We start from the raw sequence: 21,619 nt of genomic DNA, 5'->3' as shown, positions 1-21,619 counted from the left end.
ATATTTAAAAAAAATATAAAATTAAAATTATATTAATAATATGACAAAAAAAATATTAAAATAATAAAAAATAAAAAAATGCCCACCCCCCCACCAAGGCTCTGCATCACACTCTGCATCACACACACACTGCACTCATACACACACACACACACACACACTGCACTCATACACACACTGTAAATAAATATTCAATTAATATCATTTTTTTAGGATCTAATTTTATTTAGAAATTTACCATTAGCTGCTGCATTTCCCACCCATTTCCCACCCTAGTCTTATACTCGAGTCAATAAGTTTTCCCAGTTTTTTGGGGTAAAATTAGGGGCCTCGGCTTATATTCGGGTCGGCTTATACTCGAGTATATACGGTATATATATTTCGTACAAGGGCTTCAAAGAACACCAGATGCCAGGGTACCTCTCTTGAAGTTGCTTAGCTCCACTACCCAATTGTAGAGCAATATGTTATCTAAACAGTTCTAGGCCAATTTACTTTTTAGTGCCTTACAAATTTGAACTCCTTGGACATGGAGTTGTTCTTGGTAAGATGTAGGCATTGGCGAATTAGGTCTAGCAGCTAAGGCCTGCCTGGAGCAATGTGAAGTTGAGAAAACGTGATTTGTTAAAGTTGGCTCATAATGTGGTCCCAGAAGCTTTGGAGCTTTGACTTCCTTTTTCAAATCAGGAAATTCGAGTCAACCTGTGTTGCACATCCTATCAATAAGAAGGCCCTGGTCATTTATGCTCAGCATCCATAAATGTCCTCACGGCTCTGGCCAAAATTAGATTTTAATCGAATAAAACCAATCTGGACATCATGTTGTCCCTGTGAAATGTTCTTATGACAGGTACCCTCACCTAAGTTAGAAGAAAACCTCCTGTAGGTCTCCTGTAAGCAGCAGATAGTCATTCAGTCAGGTTTGTGCCAAAAATGAAGTTTATACAAGCAGAAGACTGACGTAGCAGTGTTTCTTTACAAAGACCTGTCTAGGTTGAAATGTTGGCAGGTCCATCTTGTGGCTGTATAAACATGACATGCATTGGTATGTAGGGTTATGGTTAGTCTTTGTATGTGGTAGTTGTGTACTATGACCTTGTGGCATAGCAAGTTCTTCTGTAAAACTCGATGTGAAATTTAATTTTTTTCCTTTAAGCTAGAAAAGATGATCTTATATTGTAAAATAGAACTTGTGCCAGCTTATAAGACATGTTGAAATCTTAATGGCTTGCTGACTTAATGAAATATATATAGCTTTCATATTGATTTTCTGGTTATAGTTACAGACTGCTGAACTACGTTACGAGATTCATTTCTAGGTTATAGAAATTGATGATAGATGACCAACCAATGAGTTACAACTACAATCAAGTAATCAACTTGATTGTAGTTGTAACTCATTGGTTGTTTACAAGTTATAGGACCAGCTCTCAGACCTATCTGTGGCTTGGTTTGTTACGAGTTATAGGAACAGAGCATAGACAGATCGATAGCTTGGTTTGTTACCAGTTATAGGACCAGCGCACAGACAGATTGATCGATTGGTAGTTACGAGTTATAGGACCAGCTCTCAGACCTATCAATGGTTTGGTTCGTTATGGGTTATAGAACCAGCCCACAGACAGATCAATGGCATGGTTAGTTACAGGTTATAGACCAGCCCTCATTATTCAATTGATGGCATGGTTATAGTTGAATGTTCCATAACACAGACTATTTATAGTCAAATTGATAGCTTGGTTATAGTAACCGGTTCTAGAACCTGGCTTTCATAGTCTTCTTGATGGCTTACAGATTGTAGAGCTATGCTAGCCTCTAGACCTTTTGTCATTGAAACTGTAAAAAAAAAAAAAAAAAAATTAGAAAAAATCTATACCTTACAAATGAGATGGAAAGCTCGTGAGATAATAGAAAGAGATTAATTGTGTGACAACAAGAAAGAAAAGTAAACCAAAAAGAGCAATATGCCTTCAGGTCTGTCTAACACCGAATCTGTCAAATCATTTTTTTTTTTTAAAGTACAGCTGCTCTGACAGACATATTTAACACGTTCCAGCGGATTGTAGCAACAAGGAGGGGGAGATTCTATGTCTAGCGGCTGTAATCTGAGCCCCTAGAGCAAGCAAACTAAAAACCACATTGTGCTGGACAGGGGGAAGGATTGGCAGCATACATCAGCTGTGCCCCCCAAGTCAGTCACCGTAGATTCAATTGTTCATGTATCACCACTTCCGACTAGGGCCGTTGTCGCAGTTTAGACCACCCTTCAGCGCAATGTCAAGCACCTCATTGATTTTCATTGTGTATACATAAAAGCGCACCTCATTGATTTTCATTGTGTATACATAAAAGCGCATGGGTCACCCATCAACTCTCAATGGGCAGTTAAATTTGCAGATCTCTATAAAGGGCAGGTTTGGTTTCTACGGAGGTGCTGCTGTTGATTTAGGAGCAGTTATATTAACCCTGTGCATTCCAGGATTCTTTTTTGTGGACACTCTTTGCTGAAGCAGGCATATGCATGAATTTGGAAGTACACACAGACCATGCTTTTTCTTGTATCCAGATCATTTTCCTCAGTCTAGGCAACCACAACGGTTGGCACCTAGCTTGGCATCTGGATGCTGAAAATGTAGAACCAAAAAAGTGTGTTCTCCAAACCTGAAAACACCCCTCTGCAGAAATTATTTTCAATACATGAGAGAAACCTCCAGCTGATGAATTCCATTGGGTTATATATAGCAGGCAGATAGGTTGGAAAGAGTCGGCTGTCCAGAAAGAGCCATTGTATTATCTGTATTCACTTTTTGGGCTTCTGGGTAAATGTTTTTCTGTAATTTCTCTTTATATCCTAATCCGCACATTTGACAGAGAACATCCCCGTAGGGTGTGACAGCAAAGATGGATATGTCCTCCGACTCCTCTACCTTCGGGGGACAAACCGAGAGCTCTCCAGAGATTAAAACATAACTTGCAGAGTTTGCATCGCTGCTATCGTTTAACCATTTGAGTGCTACAAAAGACTGAGGAATGCATTCAGATGTGCCATTCATTAATATTCAAAGAGTTAAACCTGTATGGAATCGTACATGTTTTGTTTGTATTTGCGCCTTTGTTATTTTTGTGTTAATGCTATACTCCAATCCAGTCTTTTTTGATTCCTTTTTTTTTTAATTTTTTTATTTTTTTAGACTTGTCCTGATTATTTTTGCCGCAATTAACTTTCCTGTTGTTTTCTTTGGCACCTTTATAGTCACCAGGTTTACACGTTTTGTGGGTTTGATCGCATAGAGATCAAGAATCCTAAAACCTTTCCTAAACTGGTGCCAATTCTCTTTGTCTATACAGAAATAAAAAAAAGCAAAATAAATAAATACAAAAAGGGAACCTTTTCTAAGTGAAGAACACACTAGCTGACTTGGAAACATTATTGAGTTAATCAATTCTTGTTGAATGAATAAAGCCACAGATTATTTTTTTTTTTTATCCTACTTTCAGGGCTCATACACCATGAAATGATATGAATACTGAAATGGCAAGTCAAGAACATTGATCATGAATCAGAAATGAGCTCACACGAAGCATACAGTAAAAGTGATTTGGAAGCAAACACAGGCACAGGACATTCGATGTTCTGACCAGTTAGGCCTTAGTCATGTATGATATGCTGTATGTCCTGTGTCTGCATGCAGTATTGGCCTTTACCAGACACTCTATGTATTCCTACAATGTGAGTGGAATGGGCATGTTCCTCGGACAGAATTCCATTGCAACTGTAATTTTTATACGTCTTGAACCCTGTGTTGTAAGCCTTTATTATAGATTATCATGTTTTATTTAACATTTGGTTCATTCTCATGATCCACTTTTCTTTCTTTATAGCTTATGTCCCAGCGTGCCTGTAATATCATCGTACATCTTGAATTAACCGTTCCCTTCTTTATATCCACCACCAATAGATAGATATAGCTGTACCACCATACATCTTGTCTTTTTTAATTTGTAGGCTGATGGTTTTTAAGTCAGCTGAGTAGGTTAATATTGTCTGACCACGAGACACAATTCTACTCCCTTTTACTGAAATTCCATATTAAAATTGTGTAGAAACTTTGAAAAGAAATGTCTTTCATGTAATATTAAAATAAGATCCCCATTTAGCTGGATGTTCATGCATAGTTTATCTGAAAAAAAAAGTTAATCTATCATCTATTAAGTCTTTTATTCAGGGTGTTTTTTTTTTATTTGCGTCAGTAAGTTGACAATTTGTGAATTTGACTAAGGCGGCCATGTTTAATTTGCGTGTTAAAAACATTCAATCTTAAAATCATTAAACCATTGTGTAGATAGTTGCTCCACATTAAGATTTTACATTAATAGTAGAAATACGGTTGGACTCCATAGAATTTTGTGAGTCATGGCCAAGAACATATGTAACTGTGCACAATGGAATTTTAGATTCCCAGAACTACTCAGACACGTATATTCTAAACTAGGACCAATGAGCGAACGTCTGTCAAATTCAACAAGGCAAATTTGAAAAGGTGTTACCTGGTTTACTCGCGCCTTTCAGATCCAGTACATGTTGCTAAATTAAGCATTAAGGTTCACGGGCCATATCTTCCCAACCTGTAGCCAATATAAATAAGCAGAAGAAGGTTTGTTGAATCAAAGCCTGATAATTGCCTTCGAGTTCCCGCCTACATCTTGTTTCATTTTCAAAGGACGTCTTATTTCTGCCAAGCTTTTGTTGAAATATATTATCTTGTGCAGGCGTCCGAACTGAGAACAGATATGTTTATACCCCCACTCCATCCCTGACAATACTGGCCTTGTCTTCATCCCAACACATTTCCTTTAATCAGAGTCATAATTGTATTTATTTAATTTTAAATGTTTTTATTGTTTTCAATTTTGGCCTCTTTTCGTATGTGGAGTGTGTGAAGGGGTACTCTGTTTTATCTATATGTGGGGGAAAAAAAAGAAAAGGATCGGGTGTGGGGAGACATATCGGATTTTGAGATCCAGAAAAGCAAATAGGCAGCTCTCCAGTTGGTGTTAAATGACAACTCCCAATATCCTCAGACTGACTCCGTATCATGGGCATTGTAGCGTATACACCTGTTGGCAAATATATTTTTTGGGGATTCAGATATGTATATGGGGTTCCATGTGCAGCCGCCCAATTCTCTGAACTCTGCTTTTAGATGGCACGAGAGTTAGAATGGTTATTCTGTTTGAACACTATCTAAATGTGAAGAGAAACGGTGGTCACTGTCTTTAATTTGCATTTGTACAACAAATGATCCCTTCACACCACAGCAGTGTATAACAAGGATAAAGCTACTTAGCTTGAAATTGCAGCTTCCCAAGGTACCTTCCCTGTTGGTGACCTCCTACAAATATGATACAAAATAGAAATTGGGATACAGCTGAGTATCTAAGAAAAAAAGAATAACCAATAATCGTGCAACACTGTTGATAATCAAAGAGTGGTGCCCCCACTAATTATGAAACTCACAGACTCCAAGTGTTTAAGGCGCCTTAAGGTTGCCTTCCCTCTGTGGGAGGTCCGGATCCTCTGTATGTTGTTCTGCTCCGGATAGCATTCAGGCACCAGGTCAGTAGGTATAAAGAATTTATTAGCTCCAAATGTATTAAAAATATATCAAATATAAAAGCAAATAATAGGTCACTCGTCCTAGTTTAGTTATATCACATGTACTTGGCTTGTTGGAAATATCTTTCTTCACGGAATGCATCTGATTGATGGATGTAAATGTGCATCTTGTTGCAATATGGTATTCGTGACGGTGCTCTAAGCCGAGGGAAAGGAGAGGAAGATTGTTCCTCTGAGACTGAAGAAAACTCTGCTGTCCCAGCAAGGGTTAAACTGGGAAATACACGCAGCTTATAGTTTTTGTGCTGCTCTTTGTTGAGGGAAATATTTAGGAGATGAGCCGTTTTCGGCCAAAAGGGACTTTTGGACAACGATAGACGTAAATTGGAGAACACTCAGAGCCTGACGCAGGATCCCAGCATGACAACCAAGACAGAATGGAACGCAAGCAGAATAGAGCATGTTATCTAGAGAAAAGATTGATTTAGTATAGAATCTCAATGGCCAATCAATGTCCTGTTCCAATGAGCACTAATTCCAAGTTCTGGTTCCAGGCCTTGAAGTGCATTAGGTGGGTAAGGAGAGGTTTCAGCCATAATTCCCATATCATCGCCATTTATCTTGTAATGACCGCGTAGAATGTAGTTCACGGTGTTACTTCTCCAGTTTGGAGTAAAAATTAGCCCCACCAATCTGCCACCTGCCCTCGTAGAATATCTATTCCAATGCATCTGTACGGGCACCGCAACAGTAGGCTTGCCAACCTTGCCCTTAAGCTGTGATCGGAAAAACTGGGGAGGTTGCTTTAAAGAATTAGTCTATTTTCAGATATTTGCATTGTGAATTCTTGCTGTATAGCAAGAGTTAAAAATAGTGCACTGTTCTTGTCCTAAAAGTATTCCCTCTGCTAAGAATGTAGTGACATACTGGAATGGTTTATTTGGATTGCTTTTCATTAATCCGCTCATGATTTAAAGAAATACATGTCAGAGCTGAGAGTTAACCTCTGATCCCCTCTTTTTGTCTCAGAGAGGTTCCATGGGCTATTTTTGGGATGATACTTCTCAGTGTTGGTGAGATATTATGGACTTCATTTCTACACTTTTTGTAAGCAAATACATTATTTTAGTGCTGATAATTCATCATTGGTTGCAGTCCTTATCATTTGTCGTGGGGATGTCCATTGCTTGGTTTAAAAATATTATTATTATTATTATTATTATTACGATTTATAAAGCACCAACAGATTCCGTAGCGCTTTACAATATTATGAGAGGGAGATTTAACTAGAAATAGGACAATTACAAGACAACTTACAGGAACGATAGGTTGTAGAGGACCCTGCTCAAACAAGCTTACAGTCTATAGGAGGTGGTGTATAGAACACAATAGGACAGGGGATAGCAATCAAATAAGGTGGGAGTGAAGCAGAGCTGGAGGAGAGAGTAGAGTGCTGCCCTTTAGGAGAGAGCAACGGACAGGTATGTGAGGTAGAGGTTACTCTGGGAGGCCATAAGCTTTCCTAAATGGATGGGTTTTAAGGCACTTCTTAAACGATTAAAGACTAGGGGAGAGTCTGATGGTGGTAGGCAGGCTATTCCATAGGAAGGGAGCCGCCCGCGAGAAGTCCTGCAAGCGTGAGTTGGGCGTACGGGTGCGAGCAGCAAAGCGGAGAGACCGAGAAGGGGCATGACTATGGATCTGTGAAGAGATATAAGAGGAACTAGAATTGTTCAGTGCTTTATAGGTATGGGTTAGCACTTTGAATTGATTCCTATAGGATACAGGAAGCCAATGTAAGGACTAGCAGAGGGGAAAATCAGTCTGGCGGCAGCATTCATTACAGACTGTAGCGGCAATACGGCTTTTGGGAAGACCAATTAGAAGGTTACAATAGTCCATGCTGGAAATTACTAGAGCATGGACAAGCGCCTTGGTAGCATCTTGCGTATGAAAGGGGCGGATGCAGGCTATGTTTTTAAGATGGGATCTACCGGATTTGGCAACATACTGGATGTGAGGCTCAAAGATGAGGCCAGAATCAAGGATGATGCCAAGACAGCGCGCTTGCAAGAATAGTTAAAAGGGGTAGGACGGGTCGAGAAGTTTATTTCAGGATAGGTACTACAGTGGCATGTTTAAGGTCAGCAGAGACAACGCCAGAAGACAGAGCGCAGTTAAAGATGTGTGCTAAGGAAGGCACAAGACAGGGAGAGAGCGATCTGATAAGGTGAGATGATGGGACAGGATCGCGCAATCAAGTGATGGGGCGAAAGCAAATGAGAAGCGCAACCACCTCTTGTTCAGTAGCCGGGGAGAAAGTCTGAAGGGTAGGAAAGGCATGATCAACATGTGGTTGAGAAAGAGAACGGCAAGGTGGGGAAAATTCTTTCCTTAGCTGTTCAATCTTGTCGGTAAAGTAGCATGCAAATCTATCGGCTGTAAGGTTAGTCACAGCAGGGTGAAGAAGAGAGTTAAAGGTGTCAAAGAGACACCTGGGATTGCGAGAGCATTAACTAATGAGAGAGGAAAAGTATGACTGTTTGGCGAGTGCAAGGGCTGTGCTGTATGAATTCAATATGAATCTAATGGAGATAATCTGCCTGGGTGCGAGACTTCCTCCAGGAGCGTTCAGCACAACAAAGCATCTTTTCAGGTAGTGTTGATTTAGTATGCCACGGTTGGGGGCATGTCCTCCTCGAGGTGCATGTTTGGAGCGGGGCTGCAGCGTTCAAGGCAGATGTGAGGGTAGTGTTATATGTGGAGATGGCCAGTGAGTGACAGGAGAGGCCATTCCATTTTTGAGTCTCAATCTCATCAAATTAGTCCTTTTAATCTGTTATTTTACAGATTGCTAGATCCTCATGCACTTACTCATACCAGTGTTATTTAAGAACTCGAGCGGGGATTCCTGGGTCACTGTACTGTTTTAGCAGGTACCCACTGGTTGGACTTCACATACTGTATTCATCAAGACACAACCCACAATAAACTGGTTTTCGTAGTGTCCATGTCTTCCCCAGTAGATGGGTATTTGGGAAAAGTCCAGTGAAGGGTATTTGTTGGGAGGATGCAGGAACATGCATGCGAGAATTCCATATAGACTTGTTATGCCCCTCCAAGGCAGCTTTTAGCATAACTTTGGCCAAAGCCTTTATTGTAAACAGGCTGGGGCAATGGAGGAATCATAGACCCCCTCTTTGAAGAATTTGAGTACTGTCTCTGTCCCTTCAATCCAAGTGTACAGGGGTATCTGGAAAACTGTGCAGTCGGGACATGAGGTGGTCTTTGTCGTCTTGTGGAGTATTTGCTGTGCATGTCTACTTTGTGAGTGCTAAGTGCGTGTTTTGAACTGGTTTTATGAACATTCATTGGCCTTGTAGAAGTATAGTTTGACATCACCGGCTGTTTTTAATCGTCAACTGCTGTTCATTGTGTTTACATTATACCTTATGAGCATCGCAAACTAAATGGATTTTGTTGCATATTTAAGAGTTTTAAACAAATTCAACTGATGTCTGTTGTAGAAAAAAGATGGCCCTACATAACAGAATAGTACCGATTTTATTCATATCTGTCGATGCATTCCAACTAGACATGTTAGGGATATATTATACATAAAATTATAATGTATTTTTGTAGTTTTGGTCTGTTTTGAAACTGCTTTGTAGATTTAACAATTTGCTGGGAAATATAATTTGTTCCATTTCCTACTTTCTCATAATTATCTAATCCTTTAGATCTATTTTTATTCTGCTGCTTGAATGTCTTCTCCCTCTCCATGCCAGTCATGTTGCCAAGTTTGGAAATGTTCAGAATAAAGGACTGAACCCATGGTCAGGTGTAACTTTACAGCCTAGATATCCCTAGCTACAAATGCTAGGCTATCCTCGTGTGTTGTTGAACACAAGATGGCGCTGCAGTTACTCATGCTTTTGCGTCATTTAAAAGCCATAAATGTCTGATTCAATTAGATCTGGGCCATAGGATTAAACATTGGGTGTTGTAGGAGATAGTTAAAGGTTTACAAAAGATTTGGAATTGGAAGTTTGTGTTATGGATTTAAGATTTGTGTAAATGTGGTCACATGCGTTGATGACATTTTGAAGATGCCTATCTGATGAGTGTTAATACTATGTAGCCTACACTATATTGTATCCAAACAAATCATGGTTGATGAAACCCAAGTCACCCCTCTTTCTAACTAGAGGGGTTTTATGAAAAATAGAAACTTTGTGAAATAAACATTTGTTGATACCCTTTTAAACGTGCAGAAGCAATGGCTGTGTGTGTTTTTAAGTGGACCATGCCTAATTTCTCTCATTTTTTTTTTCTCTCCAGAGATTATCGATGACCTGACTAACCTGGTGGAAAATACAGATGGTAAAATCAACAGGCAAACACGTAATGTAAAACTGGTGGATAAGAAGTCTGGATCTTGTGGTAGGTGCCTATATTTTGTCCATGTGAACAAGTAGATGTTTAGCATGCATAATATTCCCCGTTATACTGAATGTAACATATAATCTGAGCAGAGTACAATGGACTTGGGAGATGGGAGATGTATTGGTATTACTGCTGATACCTAACTCTGGAACATCTGACCGTCTGACACCTTACATCCACAATTCTTGGTCCGAACAAAGTGTTACAATAGACAAGAGCCACTCTGTAAAGACAAGACAGTTCACACCATGCTCTGTTTTGACTGCCAGTTGGGTTTTAGCCTGACCTCTACTGGTTGGCTCCAAGTATGGTGTGAACATACATCTGTAAAATAGACGAGTACTTTTAAAGTCGTGATAATATTGTAGATCACCCCATCACATGTTCATTTTTTGCTGTGATGTCATGGCAAGAAAAATGACAACATAATTGTACATTTAGTTTGAATTTTGTTTTATAATGTTATTTAATGCAATGTACATTTGGAAAAATACTAAATCTTCATAAAAGACCAATATTTTAAAAAGTTGCCAAAAATAAGTAGAGGTGCCCCCCCCTAAAATAGCTGTGACTTTAGCAGAGTAAGATGATGTATATATCCTATTGTCCCATGGTGCTTAGCCAAACTACGGGCTTGCCCTACGCCGTTGAATATTAGAAAATGAAATGTAGTCCTTGATCTTACACAGTACCAAGGTTTACTGTCACAGGCCTATATATAAACTTACTCATTTCAAGTTGTCTGGTGCTGGACCCAAGAAATCTTGGTTTTCTGGAAGTGTGTCAGCCCACCTCGCATGTGCAGAAACACCAGAAAGTCACCATCCGTTAAATGGCAGGTATAATAGTGTATTTGTTCATTCTGCTAAAACAATGCTACTCCTTTATGGCGTATTATAGCAGCCATCTTTAATGTCCTGTTACACATGTGGAGATTGTTTCTCGCAGAGAAGTCAGAATTTCTTGCACATACTAAGATTTCATGCGTTGCACTTTAACCTCTCCATGTGGGCTTTATTTTAACTTTTCCAGATTAAATTTTTTCATGTACTTTTGTACACTTCTTCAAATCTAATCTGATTCATATTTTTTCCCTCAAACAAAAAAACCCCAAACATGTTTTTATTTTACTTGCCTTTATTTTTATTTTTTTTATATATACGGTAGTTTTCTTCATTGAATTGATTCTGATAAATCCTATAATTTTACGATAGCATCTTAGTCATAAAGGACAAATCTTTCCCGAGACAGAAGTGGCGTTGGAATTGGAGACTGATAAAACACATTTATACCACTTCTGTAGGAATCCTCTACTGGAGCTTTGTCTCCTTCCTCGATAAAGATGAACCCATATCTCTAGGGATCTCTGATTTCGATGTCCAACATTCACCGACGTGCATGGAATCACTTTTTCTTTTCATCATTTCAGTAAATCTAAAAATGCAGCTCATCATTTTGATCTCTGTGTCTATTTTGACACGTTTTTTCTGTATTTAACATTATCTAACAAACATTTACTTATTTTCTCTCAATTTTAATTGTACACTGTGCAGTTTTAGACGAATGGCTTTTGTTCCAAGCTGTTGATTTCTTTTGTGAGCTCGGTGCACTCAGGGGCAAGCGTTGAGGAATCTTAAACCCCAGCTGTCCGTGCTTCTACTGGCCACACAGGGATTAAAAATAGGAAGCCCTCGACTTCCACAGAGAGGCCAGCTCCTTACAGCCATAAAGTGGACAGGGTGACAGAAAGCTAAGTGGATTAAGAGCCCAATTTGTTTAGTAGCCTTTGATTTGAGTGAGATCAAGGTCAGTTTCTCCAGTTTCAGATCAAGGTCAGAAACCGGGGTGGTTTATTTCAAATGGCAAAACAAGCCATACATCCCATGACGCCATTGTGATTGGACTTCATGGGTGGTCCTTGGCTGGAGACCCCAGATATTCCTAACACAAAGGACTAAGTACATGTTTCTTAAGGAAGCACCAGGGAGCCAACCCAAGAAAGATGGCAAACGTGAGACAAGCCAAGCAGAGAAGCGTAGCTTGTGTCTCGTTTGATCATGGCAACATCAAACTTTGAGTTTCATTCCAGAGAGCCAACGCTCATGCACTTTTTATGGATCGCATACTTATGCCCTAGTTGTTTTATTACATTGGGATAGAAAGCGTCAGATGAAGAAACGTGTCTTCATTTGTCAGCCTATTTACTAAAACTGTTCAAAACCATTTGTTTGGCATGACCATCTAACATTTTAGACCCTATAAACTTACAACTAAATATCTTTGCATTTTTTATCTGTTCATGCAGTAGAAACACTTGAAAATGTATCTCCACGTTTTCAGTGGCATTTTATTTTATTTTTTTTCTAGGATATATTATTTGTAAAACTTTGACATTAACACCACACAGCAGTGTGTACAAATATAAACATTAAAGAATCCGCTTGATCATTTGTATGTGGAATGTTACAAGGTATCTACATAACTTAAGTTATTAAAGGGATCCGTAAGTAAAAAGGCACTTGTATATAATTGAAAATACATTTAGAAAATTCTGCTACCCAAAACTCTACACCTCGAATTGAGTGTAACAACAATATAGTATATAGTGGATAAAACACTACAAACCAAAGTAGATCGCTAGATGATGATAGGCAAGTATAACACTCACTCTTTCTCATATAAAAGGGGTTTTACAAAAAAGAAAATAAATATATAAACTCTGACGCACTGTAAGACAATAGATATATAAAACCATGAAAATGAAAAACATGAAAATGAAATTAAAAACAATAAAATTAAACCATCAATAGTGGCATCCTCTGGTGCCGCGTTTCGACAATATTCTGGCTACATCAGTTGGTATGAAGCTTTATCCTGTGGAATCCTTTTTAAATCAACCACAATTAACTGGCCGCCACATGCCCCCTCATTCTCCTCCAATCATTCGCTGGTGTGAAAAGAATTATATGGAATCAAGTAATGCATATATAAAGAACGATGTTCAAAATGTCCCCTCACATATATAGAGCCTGTAGAGAGGCTTGGATCATAAAATATTCTGCACCATCTATCTTCAGTATTGATGTTCAAAAAAAAAAATTGTTATACTTACTTTTTATCTAACGCTCCACTTTGGTTTGTAGTGTTTTATCCACTATTTTGCTTTATTGTTTGATATACATACATTTGTAATTTCTTGCCCCTATGTTGTGATAATAACGGTGCCTATTTTCTTACAATTTAAAATGTAATACCATTACATCATTATGTTGAAGGAGCACTCTAATAAAAAAAAAAGTGTCCCCAAGTTACTATATCCATTCTCTGTTTTTATAAATAAAAAAAATAAAAACTTTTTCAGTCAAAAGCTAATTGTATAGTAGCTGGACAGAGGATGCATGCTTGGCAATTTCCGTTATCTGCCTGTTGGAACATATGTCTTCAGAATATTTTGCATGCTGACTGGGGCAATAAAATACACTATTGAACCTGGTTTCCTACAAAGCCCCTAGTGGCTGTTTTTTGGCATTGCAAATATAAGCTGTACTATTTCTAAGAAATTGCTCTGTTTTCAGCTGTGACCGAGCAGGGGCAGCATCGGTGTCCCAAATCACTTCATTAAGATTAAATTATGTTGGGGGGCGGAGCCGAGCAGCGAACCTGGATGGCAGCAATTCCTCAGAGCTCCGCTCAAAATTGACCAAAAACGGCTGAATTCTGTTAAAAAAAAGACCTGCTTACCTTACAAAAAACGACACCCTGACTGCAGGAACCAGAATGGGTCGCAAAAACAAGAAATCTAGACCTGATAAGAGTCCACCGGGCCGAGACATTGGAGAACTTTTCCGAAGCTCACAGAGAACAGCATGGGACAAAATGGCGCTGGCGGACGACTGCTCCTCTTACTCGTCGGACGACATGGCAATTGCCCCAAGTGTACAGACCACTCCGGCTATGAAGCAGTGCCAAGCCCCACTGGGGACCACCACAGACCGAGACCCGGTCACCGCCGCGCAAATCAAGGCGATGCTGGCGGAACTCCGCGCGAATTTGGCGGACGACCTAGCCCCCCTCAAAAAGGCAGTGGAACACACTACTGCCAAATTGGCCCAGCTCGACACTACCCAGAGCAAACACGCTAACCGGCTCACTGCGGTGGAGACAGAGCTGGCAGCCTTAAACCAACACCGGCTAAAGACCGACCGCAGACTCGACAACATGGAGGACCAGAGGCGCAGGCACAATTTGAAACTCAGGGGAGTGCCGGAACAAGTGGGGCTATCAGACCTACCTCACTTCGTCAGGAGATTCATGGCGGCCCATCTACCTCCAAAACAGGCCAAATCAGTCAGAATTGATGGTATGTTCAGGCTCCCCAAGCCGCCAAACGCACCAGCCTCCACTTCTCCGGACCTCATCATCCGCTTCAGCTCTCTACAGGACAAGGCCCTGCTGCAGGCTGCGGTGAGGGGTAAAACGCCCATTCCCTTCGAAGGCGCTTCGCTGCTCCTTTTCCCGGACCTGTCCAGGAACACACTCCTGTGGCGCCAATCCATGAGACCGCTACTTCAGCAGCTGAGAGCCAAAGAGGTGCCATATCGCTGGGGTCCCTCCCGCACGGTGCTGATAACAGCCCGGGACACTACCCTCCGCGCGGAAACCTATCAGGAGCTAGAAGACCACCTACGGTCGCTGGGACTCCCCCTTACTGCTACACCTGAAAGCAGCAGCCTGACACAGGTTGACCTAACCACGATCCGAGAGTTCGTGCCTCGAGCGACAGGACCCACCGCATCCGTAGGATTCGGGACTTGACCAAGAGGTGGAAGGGTCCCAGCGGAGGCTGAGCACCTACCCAAATGCCTCCACACTGCCAGGGACTGTACGAACTGTATAAATCGTTCTCAAGTTACCGATATTACCGACCGCATGGTCAAATGTTGGACTTATTTTTTTTTTTTTTTTTACTTTACTTTTTCCATAGTTCAGGACTCTGAATGATCTAATTGTTATACTTGTTTTAACCCGCACTTGCTGTGCCTCCAACACACACATATACGACACAGACCACATAATAACACCATCCAGGTACTCATTGCAAACATATCAGACTCTCTCTCTCCCCCCCACCCCTTCCGCACTTCCATCTGCCGCACTGATCGCGTTACTCTCTCCAGAGGGAAGGGCACACACTCTAGCCGCGATTATACAAATCACCCACACTGCATTCCGACACTACAAGTATGCGGCATCACCACTCACACAACAATCAGGCAGGCAAAGTAGGCAGGCCCTCACCACACAACAAACTCACCCCAATTCACTAATAGAGCTATATATAGCAACGAGATAGTAAACGGGAACGCTGAACCTCGCAAATGCTATAAAAATGTTGTTGTTCCCCTTATTTCAAACAACCCTGCTGTTAGTGATCACGTTGCAGAACCTTCCCATATAAACCTATAGCTAACAGGGAGGTCTTCTGTTAACACAGTACTCTACATTATGCTACGACATTTGGGCTGTGTAAACAGTGACAGCTTCTTGTGCACCGGTAGCAATACGTAGCTCACTCTTGCTAAACTAACCGACAAAGGACAGAGCTTCATGTTTCCTATTTGTATCAATGTCTTAAAATGCACCAATACTGTTGAGTTTTATACATGTACTTCTCTTAAATATATACAAAAATGAGCGCAGTTTTTCCCATGTACCACTACTATATTATATATGTTGTCAACACCTGTCTTACTTAGCTGATGTGTCAAAGCAAGAATACTTGTAACTTTCAAGCGCTCCAAAAATAAAGAATTTAAAAAAAAAAAAAAAAAAAAAAAAGATTAAATTATGTTGTCCCTTTAAGCTTTTAATACCTCGAAAAGTAATGATACACGGTTGGCATGCAACGTTTATGAAAAATGCCTCCTGTAATCCAACCATTGTACATATCCACCCGTTCAGAGGTATTAACACCTAATCTTGGGATCTAACAACCAGTCCACCCAGAGAAAACACGTAAAATGTATGTTCTGAAGATCCAGAGTTTTTAGAAACGCCTCAGGCTAGTTATTTCCTGCTACGAGTGTTGCTGGGTCAGAAACACAACACCTATAATATTCAGCATTATTGGATTTTTTTTATATAGCAAAATGTGACTGAATTCAGGTTACATCAACAGACACAGGTTCACAAAGTCATTGCTTGGGTCCCACCTAACTGGGTAAGCCTCTTCGAATTAATATCGGCATTGTTCGTACACCAAGGTGGACCCATTGGAAAGACAGGTGGATCAAGTCGTTATATCGTCCTAAGACCTCTCATTGGTCATTTGAGAAATATAAGGTTTCTCTCCATATTACAATTCCTTACTTTTACTAAAAACAGGGTTTTCATTGTCCATCGAGATCCCTCTGGCAGTGTGCGGGTTAATCTCTGGCCCTTGTAATAAATGACACAATCTTTTTTCTTTTTTCCTCCTAATTAATATATTGTCATAAATCCTGGCTTGTTTTGTTTTGCACGCTTGTTCAATATTTTTACTTGCTCATGCCCAGAAGCCTGGTTTCAAATTAAGGAATAAAATTTGGGCCCATTGCGGCAAAGGCCAGCACTTCAAATATAACCCTCTCCGAAGATGATTTGATTTTGAAATGATGTTGGGATTTGTTTAAAAGAAATCTGAATGACCTCATGGTGTTCGTAGTGTCTGGATTTGGGATTAACCGTAAGAGTTGGGCACTTCTCCTTTGGCTCGCGAGCTCGGAGATTGAAACATTGTCAAGTTTGGCATCTCTTCAAAGTGCATTTGTAATATCTTACAGATCTACAAATACAGTCAGTCGGCTGCAGGTGGCTTACGGTCCAAAAAAAAATAAAGCATCTGCCTGAGCATGATGGGAAGTGTTATCGTGAGCAGTGTCAAACCAGGTAGGGTGCGTGGTGGAGTCCAACGAATTCTAGAGGGTATTGTGAGAAAGTGTGATGGATTTTAGAGACGATTGCAGTGCAGTGCACCGGATTATTGTGTAATTACGGGATTATGTGAAGGATTCTAGAGAGATTTAGTTTTTCTGATATTACAAGGGGTTCTAGAAAGGATTACAGGAGTATATGGTGATTCTAGAAAAGAGTTTAGTCTACTTTGTCACATGGGAGTATACAGCACTCACTGAGCTTGTTTAATCATACGAGGGCACACAAGCAGAAAAAGAGCGTTATCCTCTGTCTTTTCACATGGGAACAGAGATGCACATAAAACACAGAGCTGGAAAGGTTTGGACCAACATACAGCAGTAGGTGCACAATAGGGTTCTATGGCGTTGAACTTGATATTCCATATTACGACATACTGATAGACATATTTAACTGGGTGCTTTCTCTCATAGATGCATGGGAAAAGACAGAAATAGCTGAGCTCAGTGTGTCTCATTGGAGCGGGCAGACTCCTAAACTTGGTCTCTCATAAGAGCAGACAGACAGCACTGAGCTGTCTCCTAGGAGCAGACCGACAGCATTCGGTCTCTCACATGGGACATACAGATATTTGTAATCTCGTGGAAGTTGAAATACAGTAATAAGCTCAGTCTCTCTCATGGGAGTGTATGGATAGACAGCCCTGAATGTCAGTCTGCGTTATGGGAACAGACAGACATCAGCTCAGTCTCTCTCATGGGATCGGACAGACAAACTGCACTCATGGACAGACAGACAGAGCTGAGCTCAGTATTGGTGCTCTCTTTAAGCATGTTGTAGAGCAGGACGAAGATAAATAATGGGCTCAAGTCCTTCTGTTTCCCCACCATTTCTTCAGCTCAGCCCCCTCCCCATTAAAGTGTTTCACACCAGCTTTATTTGCCTAATAAACCAAGTCTTCAATGGCCTAGGAAATGCCTCCATTTTTCTGCCAAAGCCGCCTAGTAACGGCCAAAAAGAGAGCCTCCAGCCTGTTCCAAAGGGACAACAAGGAGAAGAGCCGGGGAATATCACCCTCCATTCCACGTCCCGCTGCCCATGACAGCAGGGAGGCTTTATTTGAAGATCCCAGACCCCAGAGTCACTGCCCTATTGTCTACCTCTCCGAAAGCTTCCAGCAAAGGATATTAATGTATTCTGGAGATCAGCAATTCCGCTCCCCCACTCCAGTTAACCTCGGCCCTCTCCTGCTTTTCATACACTTTATTTGCAGAGGAGAATTAGTGTGTGCGATGAATGCTGGGCACATGGGGGGTGGGTGAGAATGATAAATCACCCGGGAGACAGAGAACAAGCCCCGTCTATTCCAGGGAGTTTATACCCATCAGTTTCATGTGTAGAAACTTCCAAAGGTTTCATGTCAACCCTTTCACTGCTGGAAAAGGTCACCGCCTTGATAAATAACCCACTGGCAGTTCCGTGCGAGGCAGCAGAACTTTCAATCTACTGCCCGACTTTTAAGAAAAAACTCATTCAACGTCTTATGGTTTCTTCTGTTTCATTTCTGGAGTCCACTTTATGGTTTTTTTTTAGGTGGGGTGGCGGGTAAATATTCTTAGAAACCCTTAAACTTTACTACTGGCTTTTACTCACTCCCTGTCAGCATCTCTAGCAAAACAAACAAGGAGTTATTTACTAAACTAGGTATTTTGGAGCATTGAGGAATTGACCGTTTAATCCAAACTTGCTGAGCTGATTTTTTTAATTTTTTTGACAGTGATGGCTTACAAGATGCAATTAAGTTGTTAATTATGCACAAATCTCAGAGTACATCCTTCTCTGAGTTTAGGTAGTGCTTGTCTCTTAAACCAGCTATATTATATAAAACATATATGGGGCAATAACTGTAGCAACCAATGGACTTGTCTGCTGTTTTAAACTCCTCCAGAGTTTCTCCACTTCTGTCTGTTGTGATTATTGATTATAAGGAAAAAAGGTGTGCGTGTCCAGACTATTTTTGCACACTCACCAAACTATGCATGTATAAAGGGAGATTATAATGCATATGTGTATCGCTCGTGTATCGTAATGATACAGTGTCACCTATGTTTGAAGTGACATAACTGCTAAAATAAGACCAGTAAACATTTACTTCCTGTGACATCATTTGTTTGATGTTGGGTGCAGTATCAGTTACCGCAAGTTGCCACGAGCTGTTACAAAATGTACAGTATTCCAGTGCGATATGTTTAAATGATAGAATACCAATGCTTGTCCCTTATTATATGTGACATAGGCAGTTACATCGGTCATTTGCAGGTTGAACTGTTTGAATACACAGCAATGTACCCGTGGGACATTGTCTTCTTTTCGGAACGTTCACAATATTTTCTTGGTATCTTGAAGTCTAGTAGGATGATCCTGGTTTGGGAGACGTACACCTTCCCGGACATTGGCTCAAATACAAACATTGAACTAAACAAAATTACACAATATTAGGAGAATGATATGAGTGTTTGGCTTGATGGTTATACAAACCCCCACAGTCCAGCAGACCAGTTAAATCTGCCGATATAATGAAAAGATGTATTTGTGTTATGGTAATACTTGCTTGTACCAGATTTCTCATACTTTTATGTTATTCATGAAAAATGCTGGTTTACACTGTCATGCTTACTTTCTAGATTACCGTATAGTTATATTATATCTCCAGATTTGTTCTGCAGAAAAGGTTTTAAATACTTAAAGGGACACTATAGTCACCTGAACAACTTTAGCTTAATGAAGCAGTTTTGGTGTATAGAACATGCCCCTGCAGCCTCACTGCTCAATCCTCTGCCATTTAGGAGTTAAATCCCTTTGTTTATGAGCCCTAGTCACACCTCCCTGCATGTGACTTGCACAGCCTTCCATAAACACTTCCTGTAAAGAGAACCCTATTTAGGCTTTCTTTATTGCAAGTTCTGTTTAATTAAGATTTTCTTATCCCCTGCTATGTTAATAGCTTGCTAGACCCTGCAAGAGCCTCCTGTATGTGATTAAAGTTCAATTTAGAGATTGAGATACAATTATTTAAGGTAAATTACATCTAATTGAAAGTGAAACCAGTTTTTTTTTCATGCAGGCTCTGCCAATCATAGCCAGGGGAGGTGTGGCTAGGGCTGCATAAACAGAAACAAAGTGATTTAACTCCCAAATGACAGTGAATTGAGCAGTGAAATTGCAGGGGAATGATCTATACACTAAAACTGCTTTATTTAGCTAAAGTAATTTAGGTGACTATAGTGTTCCAAAAAAAAAAAAAAAAGGAAAGTGTTATACACTGCCTACTTATCACACCCACCATATACCGTATTTGAGACCTTCAATGTGAATCCTGTCACTAAAAGGTATTGACTGTGAATTGGCAGTGCGTGTGTGATTCCCATTTTAACGCATGATTTATCGACACCAATGTGTATACGCTGCCGTCGTTCTGTAAGTGGGTCAGGTGCCCACTGGTGTTAGTTTTTGGTTCTAATAATGACGTGTTGTCTCCTCTAGAGGATTCAGAGGTATCTGTATAATGTTTGAAACCTTTAATGTAATAAGCTCAGTACTGGAGAATCTGCTCTGGATGACACTGGGTTTGTCAGATTAGTTAACGGTAAAATAAAAAGAGAGTTAAAGATCCTCAGTATAGCCTTGTGCCATTGACGAGCGACCTGGTCAGCTCTGTGAGGCAGAACCCATGAATTTGTCTCATTATCCCGGCCTTTGAAAGGAGCGCATGCTGTAGGTCTCTGTGGAGAAATCTTTCTGGTTCTCTGTGACGGTTGTACACGTATTAATGACTTGGTCCTGGATGAAGAGTTCTCAAGCAGGTTGGCCTCATGGGGAATTACTGCATGAAATGTAGAATTGCCTGTGGGATTGTGGGATCATACAAGGAGCCTCATTGTTTTTCTCCCAGCTCAAGAGTCCTTCAAATCCCATTCTGCTGTGAGCGCAGCACCATGCGTAGAAACCATCATTTATCGGACTGAATCTCGGATGTCTCTCCTTGAGAGCCCTTATTGGCAGCAAACAGCTTTGCTCCCTACCCAAACTACTTGGAGAACCCAAACTCGTATAGAACCTATGCGGTATATGACATCCACCCGAATCGTTTGTAGGCTCACTTCTTGGGCCTTGACTTTTTTTATTTCACTAAAAATACAAAAAATAGAGCATTACAGGTATGATTAATTATTTAGAACAGTTCTTCTTCGTGTTAATAGAAGTAGGGTTCTCACCAAACAATCAGAACAGAGAGTAAATATTTAGTTTTACTGACTGTGTATGAAATACTCAGTCCATTCCTAAACACGCCTAATGGTCTTCTGTTTCAGTACAAATTATCTGGCAAAGTTCTAAAATTGGAGCAGTCACCATGGAAACCAGTGGATTGTTCTTGCACTTTGCTACACTTTCAGCACTTTGACCTAAACTTGTTCCTTTTTTCCCCCAGTGACTCTAATATAGTGTATACATTAAACTGAGAAGAGTTAGAGATTGACCAAAGAATAACACATTTAAGGAACAAATAGCTGAACTGGAACCGAATCGAAGTGGGAGATTTACAAAATATATATATGTATGTTTTAAATGAGCTATTTGGCCTAA

General features: G+C 40.4%; 1 protein-coding gene across 1 annotated transcript in view; it reads left to right on the top strand.

The window, feature by feature from the left end:
• The window catches only part of STX8 (syntaxin 8), a 161,454-nt gene that overhangs the window by 124,915 nt on the left and 14,920 nt on the right, over positions 1-21,619 (top strand). Inside the window, exon 7 of the mRNA XM_063456041.1 lies at positions 9,959-10,060. Coding sequence (XP_063312111.1) covers positions 9,959-10,060 — 102 coding nt within the window. The remainder of the gene's footprint in view (positions 1-9,958; positions 10,061-21,619) is intronic.

The sequence above is a fragment of the Pelobates fuscus genome, chromosome 5 (assembly GCF_036172605.1).
Source record: "Pelobates fuscus isolate aPelFus1 chromosome 5, aPelFus1.pri, whole genome shotgun sequence".
In the NCBI taxonomy this organism is placed as follows: Eukaryota; Metazoa; Chordata; class Amphibia; order Anura; family Pelobatidae; genus Pelobates; species Pelobates fuscus.
Note: the sequence above shows the minus strand (reverse complement) of the source record. Positions and strands in the feature narration are given on the sequence as shown.